The sequence below is a fragment of the Lolium rigidum genome, chromosome 4 (assembly GCF_022539505.1).
Source record: "Lolium rigidum isolate FL_2022 chromosome 4, APGP_CSIRO_Lrig_0.1, whole genome shotgun sequence".
Classification (NCBI taxonomy): Eukaryota; Viridiplantae; Streptophyta; class Magnoliopsida; order Poales; family Poaceae; genus Lolium; species Lolium rigidum.
Genome location: NC_061511.1, coordinates 252,982,025 through 252,991,490, shown reverse-complemented (window position 1 = coordinate 252,991,490; position 9,466 = coordinate 252,982,025). Strand labels below are relative to the sequence as shown.

Here is a 9,466-nt window from a genome sequence, read left to right as displayed (position 1 = left end):
ACGTGCTTCTTGGCTCCTCCTGGTTCGATAAACCTTGGTTTCTTTCTGAGGGAAAACTTGCTGCTGTGCTCATCATACCTTCCTCTTGGGGTTGCCCAACGAACGTGTGAAATACACGCCATCACCGAACTAGTGCACCTATTAGGTGTGTTGGGGACACAAGAGACTTCTTGCTTTGTTGTTGCAGGGTTGCATGAGAGGGATATCTTTGACCTCTTCCTCCCTGAGATCGATAAACCTTGGGTGATCCACTTAAGGGAAACTTGATGCTGTTCTACAAACCTCTGCTCTTGGAGGCCCAACACTGTCTACAAGAATAGAAGCTCCCGTAGACATCACCACCCACCTAGTTTTTGCTAGTTTGCTTTTGGCCTTCCCCCTCCCCCTCCAGGTGGACAGGTGTTCTCGTGTGGGTTTTTCTTTATCTGAAACAAAATAAAAGAGTCAAACACAATTAAGAAAGGGCCATACATGAACATTACCCAATGATCACTAAATTACTCACTGAAATTGGATTACCTGAATAGATTTGCTCTTTAACATACGAGATGCATGTAACCTCCACCTACACCTATCATATGGACAAAAAACAGTGAACCTTCCTAGCTCACTCCTTTTAATCTCATAGGTGTTTTCACTTAGAAAGCACCATGTTGTCACTGCATTCCGACAGTCCACCATGGATTGGAAAATGGTGCCTTTAGTAAGATGGGGTGCTTCCCTATTCCACTAAATTGCTGGCATGTCCTCACCATCGTATTCATCATCGATTAAGCTGTCCATGTTCTCCTCCTTCTCTTCATCGTCAGTGTCATCAAACCTACCTCGGCTGATGGGCTCCTCCGGATATTCATCATCCACTGCTTGCTAACTGGCTCTATCTACCACTTCAAGGTATAACATCTTGTCTTCATCATCATTTGGCACTTTCTCGTCAGTTTTTGCATCTTCATGTACACCGACTGCACCAGCTGAATCGACAACAAAATTAGCAGCATGCATGTTGTGGCTTTCATAACCAGTTGCTTTACTTGGTGTCGACCTACAAGGAGCATCGGGGCGCTGGCTATTAGCATAGACAGATGATGTCTGAACTCCCTTCCCCTTCACCCGTTATGGGCATCGCTGAAGCACATCGATTTGGAGTTTACCGAATCGGCTGCCAGCTGTGTGAGTAAAAAAGCAACCCCATATGCTCGTCGCAAGTTAGTGGGAGAAACCTTTGTTCGTCAATGTTGAAATATTTCAACATCGGGATCGCTCCAGGGAAAGGTGTTATGGAGCTCAACTCGAAAATGTTTGAAATTCATGCTGGTTTCTACCACTTTCTGATAATGAAGTCAAATGCGGTCTAGTACCACACAACACACTAGTTTCCATTCTAATCAACAGCCGGAAAGCCAAGTGGATCAATCCTAGTTCGTTCAAACAAAGGCTGCAGTTAGGCCGGGGACAATTCAGCAAAATTCGAAAGATTCAACCTATCAGAAGTTAAATACGGCCTATAATATGAGTTAGAACGTCAATTCGAGGGGAAACGATGGTTACCCAGGTGTAATCCATGAATTATTTGTCGCGGATTTGACCCAATCCTCTCCAAAGTCGAGGGCCTTCGGCGCGTTCTCACCCAACATCGCTTCATAATCCCACGAACGAGGAGGTGGGTTAGATCTGGCGGAGACGCGGCGTTGTCGACGAACAGAATAGGGGCATAGGGTGGAGGGAACGACGGCGACGGACGGGGCACGGCGCTGGTGGAGGCGGCGGGCGGGAGGTGCGGTGCGGTACGGACAATCTCGATTTGTTTCAGGTCAGAAAAACCTGATACGTTTCTCCTAGCGGTCCCACCAGTCAACAAGCAAATGCACAGTCACCTGGGCGCGGGTCACACTCATCAGAGTTAACGGTCAAAACGGCAAACGTCCGCTATGAGCATTTGTGAGAGTTTCAGCTAAGAAAGTGGAAAAAAGTGAGCAAAAGTTTTAACTGTGGAAAAAGGTGAGCACAACTAAGGATGGGGAACAAATTAATTATGCCCAAATTAAAAAAGGATAAAAATTTGCATAGCGTCTATTCACCACCCCTCTAGTCACGCCTAATACCCGTTCACCGGTGGAGAAGGGGGCAAAGGATTTAGCGGCGGCAGAGCAGCGTGCAAAAGTAAGTGGTGCCTCGTGCGTCAAATATCCAGTACGCTGGGCCGCAATTTTCCGCGCGCTTCAAACTTTTTACCGCGCTCGATCTCTATTATGTAGCGTCTGTTGGAGCAATTATTTTGGATACCGCCTGCAAAGAAAATCATTTTTACAGCGGGCACGATTTTGTCGCGTCTATTGCAGATGCTCTAAGGACGTAGAATTTACATCCGCATAGTTGACAACATGTTAAAGCTACTCGCGTGCCTCAACTGCACAATCATCTTTTGGGGAACGAGCTCCATGGTGCTCATTTTTCCAAAATAAAAATAGCACTTCAAAATTTAAAAAGTCTAAAAGAAAATCTTAAATAAAGAAAATGAAGGTTTTTGAGCTGAGCTTGAGAAATCACTAACCCTTCCTTACGTCTGCAAACCTATCAGATGGTTTTATTAAAAAGAAGTAAAAGGAGGCATCGTCGTTGCATCGATATCGATGCATGTGATCTTTTATTTTCTTGTTAAGAGTATCTCGGCCTTAGTCTTACAAAAGAAGTTGAAGGTATTATTGAAAAGTATGAGGCACGCTTTTAGCCAAATGTTATACCTAGAAAAAATATGAAGATTTCTTTGATACTTTCTTACATGTGGCTAGATTGACTACTTTTAGAGCACTATTGTAATTGATGCTCTCATCTTCTCCGCCATTAAATAGATGTTAAGACGATTTTCTTAAATGAAAAGTTGGACGATGAACAGCTAAATAATTTTGTAGCAAATGGTCAAAAAAGGTGTAAATTTTTAAAGTCTTTATATGATCGGAAATTCAATTCGTAAGAAGCGACACGAGAAGTTTAAACAGTGAAATGCTACAAGTTATTAGTTATTACCGGATTTTGGTCCCAGAGGGGAGAAGAATGCCGGTCGGATTCAAGTAGTCTTATTTTAATGGATCATGTCACATACCTGCCTATCTAGCTCAGGTTTTGTTGTAAGAGAAACTTGTATGTTTGAAGGAGACGTCCAAACATCCCTTCGCTCAAGTATTGCACTTTATTTTTTTAATAAGTCATCCTATTACTAGACTAAGCAAACAAATGTACTTCTTTAAAAAGGAGGACGAGAGTCCGGTCTCTACAATGAAGTCTACAATGAAGAGATGAATACAACTAGTACTATCAATTTATTTAATAAAAATCAGGAAAAAATCATACATCAAAATACTTAAGGCATCCATGCAACATTTACAAACCCAACAATGCGGAAGATCATACCATCAGGTTTTATTTCCTGGACTCACAACAATGCCCCACCAGCTAGATCCGGGAGCATCATTGAGTCACCCTATAACGAGCAAGGATCATACACCCGGTCTAGCAAACGCTCATCGTGCACCACATGTACATGCTCCAGCAGCCGCCACCGTCATCTTACCGTCGATCCATTTTCATAGCGGAGATCCGTACAACTCACGTTTGTCCTGCCATCAACCCCACAAAAGAAACCACGCAAAAGAAACCACGCAAAAGAAACCACGCAATTCCTCCTCACCCTCCTAGCCAATGCCCACTTCAAGACGATACCGTCAGGATGGAGAATACTGTTGAACGTCGTCATTTTCATCATCTGATCTAGGATGGAGATCTAGATCTGGGATTTCCCCAAAAGGAGCCCAAGCAAGAGGGGCTAGAACTACAAGAACTATACCCTCAATGAAGTAATATTCGATCTTAAATTGACATAGAATAGTGGTCTGAAATCACCTGCTCGGATATCGAGTATTACATTTAAAGGAAACCTCACCTCGGTCATTTGAAGACATTTTGGTCTTCATAACAGGCATGTTTTAGGAATTTAGCCGCCACCCAGATTCAAGGTAACGACATACTTCATGTCTTCATTGCGACGCACAAATTCTAGAATCGGCTACCAGTTACTCCAAGATCACATTCATCTCTACATATCCTCAATCTCGACAAACAGGTAGACACACCCTTAAACCCAAATTTGCATGTCATCATGTCACTATCGCCGTTCCACGCCCACGCGTAGTGAAAGATGGCGACCAGTGAAGGCAGAAAGGTTAGTTAAAAGAGTCAAAACCGAATCAACAGTGGCTAACTGAGACGCTTTGTTAAGAAAAGTGAATTCCAGCAAGGATGGTTAACTGAGACCCAGTCCTCATCCCCCACCCCATTTTGCAGCAGCGTCCCTTGCGACCCCCACTCTTTCCACCACGGCCAGAGAAAATTCTCCACGCTGAAGCGCCCTGGGCTGGTCACCATGACAACACTACGCCTCTTATATAACAGCCCGCACCGCAGACATTCACCATACAGGCGTTCTCACTCCATCATTCGAGCTCGACGACCGACATCAGCTTCGAGACGGCGACGGGCGAGCTGGTACTAAGTCCGCCAGCCATGGCCGAGCTACCTCCGGGGTACCGCTTCTACCCTACGGAGGAGGAGCTGGTGCGCTTCTACCTCCGGCACAAGCTCGACGGCAGCCGCCGCGATGACATCGAGCGTGTCATCCCCGTCGCCGACGTCTGCTCCGTCGACCCCTGGCAGCTCCCAGGCACGCGTACACACAGCTTATACAGACCAGCATATGTTTACAAGTGCCGTCGAATGCATTGTGATTGACCGTGAATGAATTGGTTTGCGTACGTGCAGAGGCGCACCCAGCCGCGTTCGGCGGGGATGGGGAGCCGTGGTTCTACTTCTGCGCGCGGCAGGACCGGGAGGCGCGTGGAGGGCGGCCCAGCCGCACGACGCCGTCGGGGTACTGGAAGGCAGCGGGCACTCCGGGCCTGGTCTACTCGGCCGACGGCCGCCCCGTCGGGACCAAGAAGACCATGGTGTTCTACTGCGGCCGCGCGCCGGCGGGGGCCAAGACCGATTGGAAGATGAACGAGTACAGGGCCTTCGACGACGACGATACCCATGCCGTCGCTCCGGCACCAAACCCTTTTCTCCAGGTAACTAGCAGCGCCCAGTTTGGCTGATGATACTTTACCACATAATAAGAATCCAAAATTAAGCACAGCTTGCCATTTCATATATGCATACGTGCTGCAAATTGGCTGCGGTGCTATACAAATACAAGCCGTGTATAGTCACATGAGAAGGGTAAATGATCTGAACATGTATGCATTGTTTGTGCTTGTTTACAGGCCCGGAGCGAGTTCAGCTTGTGTCGGTTGTACACGAGATTAGACAACTTGCGGCAGTTCGACCGGCGGCCGTGCACTGCCGCCCGATGCAGCGCCTTTCAGGACCTGGCATCGTCGTCCGCCGCGGCTGCTTTGGCGAATCAGGACGACGAAGCCGGAAGGGGTCAGAAGAGGAAAAGGCATGCAGCGACCGACGGCACATCGTCATGCGATGACGCCGACCGGCCCATGCAGCAGCAGCACCACCACCAGGAGCAGGAAGAAGCCGATGAGGAGCTCCTCGGCGACATGGCCGACTGGGCAGAGTTCTTGGACTGGATCTGATACATGCTTGGATGCGAAGTTCTTAATTAAGCGCAAAATTTCATTCATTAAAATTCTTTCAGAAAAATACTACTAATACGCAATCCTCTGCACTACTGAAGATTTAGATATAAGCTAATTAATTCTTGTATTCTTTTGAAACCACTGGAGTACTGCTTCCATAGGAACAGCAATGACATTAATCATGTACCTCTTCCTCTGTGGAACAATGCAAATCGCTATCTTCATCAAAGAAAAACTTGCAAGTCAACGTGTGTTCTTTCCATGCGTCCAAAGATAAATGATTCCTTTCCAGTGCTGCAGCGACCGCGACATCTGTTGTTACGTGGCGTGGGAGGAGAAAACATATATACTGAGTACATTACATGTACATGACGAGATCACGGGGCGTCGATCATTAGATTGACTATCCGTTGATCTTTGCTTCCTTGCCGATAGAGCACAAACACATTTTCCCTTCTTCCAAGTTCCGAATGAGTGGCATTTGCTGTCCGTTGTGGTTGGAGGTGTCATGTCTGTATGAAATTCTCGCATGCAGACTTCTGGAGATCTAGAACGAATTGCACAAACCACCGAATTTTGAAACATTTTTTTTTACAAGTAACTATGACTTTACAATTGTTTTTGTAAAAGCACAACTTCTGATGCAAACCACTGCGTGGTACCTACTATCTCGATTAGCTAGTTTAACGGTGACAAGAGGGACCTGCAAATAAGTGTTTGTGTGGCGCTTACTTGGCGATTGTGGCCATGTGAGCGGGATCTCCAACAACATCCAACAATCAGAGGCATTTAGGGGCAAAACAAGTATAGCAAAGCCTCGATCATCACCGGCGCTCACGCTGTCACGCATGCCTAGGCCCCAAACTTCTAATTCCAAATTATTTATCCAAAAGCGAGTACTACTTGCCTTTTGGAGAAAGAAGTGCATAACATACAAAGTAGTGAAGGCCATACCATTTGTTGGGATTTGATATGATCTTCATAATTCTCATCGCAAGGCTAAAAATACATGAAATGGCGAACAAAAGTTGCCAAGCTAGCATTTTGTAGTAGTATTAGTAGGAGGAAGCGTTAAGTATTTTCCGGGTGCAAGAAATCGTATATTCGGGAAACTGTCGTTGGAAAGTTACAACATGTGCCATTGCTTAATGAATTACGAGTTGGAGAGAAAGGCACCGAGTGCTATCAAGGACGGGATCAATACATGATTTACCCAGGTTTGGCCCCTCGCTCTAGAGGTAAAGACCTACGTACCTCCCACTTCTATTATTGATTGTATAGGCAACAATTTATCTCGCGTCTTACGCTAGGATTAGTTCTAAGGTGAGTTGATCGATCTCGCGCTACTAGGAAAAGCCTTATTGTCGGCGCACCAAAAAAGGCTACTGCCGGTGCACCAGAGCCCGCCGGTGGGAATACGCCACTGGTAATGAGTTACCGCCGGCGCACCTGCTGGTGCGCCAACAGTAACACGAATTATCCCCGGCGCACCAGGCCTAGTCCGCCGGCGGTATGGTTTTTCAAAATTCAAAAAAAGGCCGATCCAGATCTAGATCTAGATCTAGATGTAGCTCGGGTTCATCTATCTCGGGTTCGTCCTCAAAAACGGTGGCTGTGCGCCGCCTTGTTGTCGTTGCCGCGTCGGTGTAGGAGTAGGAGGAGGATGAGGATGAGGATGAGGCCGGAGGTGGTGGTTTAGGAGGAGGAGGAGGAGGCCGGAGGTGGTGGTTTCGGAGGAGGAGGAGGAGAAGAAGGCCGAAGGTGGAAGTGGAGGAGGAGGATGAGGAGGAGGAGGAGAAGGAGAAGGCCGGAGGTAGAGGCTTCAGGTGGAGGAGGTCACCGGAGTAGGAGGAGGAGGAGGAGGAGGAGGAGGAGGAGGCCGTTGGTGAGGATTTCAAGGAGAAGAGGAGGAGGGAAAGAGGAGAAGGGGGAGAAGTGAGGAAGGATAAGAGGGAGGAGGGCCGGCTTGAATATATAGTATAGGTTACCGCCGGCGCACCTAATACGGTTGTGCGCCGGGGGTAATTTTTTATTTTTTTTACCAAAATCTAAAAGCTCAAAAAAGTAATGTTTCTGTTTTGAATTTGAGGAACCCATTATTTCTATAAATGACCGTAGGTGGTTCAATTCGGATAGGAAATTTCGCGTACATAGATTTTGAGATAAAAAAACTCTTCATCGGAGGTCGTATGCAACTAGAAATCCCGTTTGACCAAACATAACGCTATTTTGCATAATATATCGAAATTCATGTTTTTAAATTTTCATTAAAACTAGATGGAATAATACATGGGTATCTCAAAGAATTTAATTTTTTGAAATTTCTATCATTTTCTTTTATTTTTTAAAACTACAAAAGTTGTTCCGGGAGGGGGGTGAGAGAAAATCCGTGCTCCACTTACCCCCGGCGCACCTCTATGGTGGTGCGCCGGTGGTACATTGTTTATCACCGGCGCACCACCATAGAGGTGCGCCGGGGTAAGGGGAGCTCCATGGTTTGATCTGGCCCGGACCTCTTCTAACTTTATCCCCGACGCACTAAATTGTTGCTGCGCCGGCGGTATTGGGCCATCACCGGCACGGTCGAAACTTGGTGAGCGGTAGTATTTACCACCGGCGCGGTCAAAACATGGTGCACCGGCAGTAGCGCTGGCAGCTATAGACATTTTCCTAGTAGTGTCGATTGCTCCCTCTATACGGCTTGTCCTATGCCGCCTCATAAAGGGGGCAGCATAGGACTTATAAGGCATAACCTGAGTCGGTGCGGGTCTAGGAGTCCATGCACGAGTAAACCTATTGATGTTTTTTCTTCTATGGCATGTCTTGTGCGGTGCCTTTGACCCTTGGTCGTGGACTCCCCCAAGACCAACATACTCGTGTGCCGACCGAAGGCTCTTTGTGTGAGCCTCCCCCAAGACCGACATACTAGAGTAACCCTCTTGTCGTCTTGGTTGTCTACGTCCTAGGAGTACCCGTTTGGTTTTTCCACGTGAGGAACCCTAGACGTGGTAAAGAATCGTCAACAAGAGCGTTGTAGATTCTTATCCAAAGCTTGCATCATTTGATGATGCTTGTGAATCGGCGGAAACACATGTAAAGTTTATGTCTATAAGCATGGGTTTTTTTATTGGAATTCAGTTAATCAGGTTTGAAACAAGGGATATATATATAGAGAGAGAGAGAGAGTTGTTTCATCTTTGTTTTAGAGAAATATGAAAATTAATAGAAAGTAAAAAATGCAACTTTTTCTATTTTAATAAATATCCCTATTTATGTAATAACTAGGTAACGAAGTTATTTGTTAACTTTTTTTCGAGGGAAGCAACAAGACTCTTCTGTGGAGCTTTATTAATATCAAAACACATTTAATTTAACCAATTAAGAAAAGGTTTCGAGAAAAAAATGAAAAGGGGGGAAACTGGTCAGGTCTTTTGTTATTGTTTTGAGAGGCGCATGGTACTTGCCTGGGCCTGTTCAGTTGGACTGTCTGCTTCTGGGCCAGAATGCAGGTGCGTGCATACTCGTAATTAAAGACCATACATATCGCCCTAAAAATACACGGGCAGGTCTTCCAAGTAGTACCATATTTTCACATAACACGATGATGATTCACGTCAGTTGCTGAAATACTAAATCATTCCCCGCAGCCACAGGGGAAAAAAAGTGTAGCGTGCCTAACGAAGGCACACCCGAAGCACTCACGGTGATAAGAGGAAAAGTGCAGCAGTACGTACGTACCTGCGTCGCAGCTTCCAGGCAGAGGCCGGGAGTGGCCAGCGCCCGCCGGACTTCTCAACACCAGTCACTCACGCACGTACGCTACCTCC

General features: G+C 46.4%; 1 protein-coding gene across 1 annotated transcript; it reads left to right on the top strand.

The window, feature by feature from the left end:
* The first annotated feature begins 4,557 nt into the window (after positions 1-4,557).
* Positions 4,558-5,636, top strand: LOC124705920 (NAC domain-containing protein 90-like). Its single transcript, XM_047237602.1, has 3 exons — positions 4,558-4,714; positions 4,813-5,117; positions 5,313-5,636. The coding sequence occupies exons 1-3, from the start codon at positions 4,558-4,560 to the stop codon at positions 5,634-5,636; spliced, it is 786 nt and encodes a 261-aa protein (XP_047093558.1).
* The last annotated feature ends 3,830 nt before the right edge of the window (positions 5,637-9,466 follow it).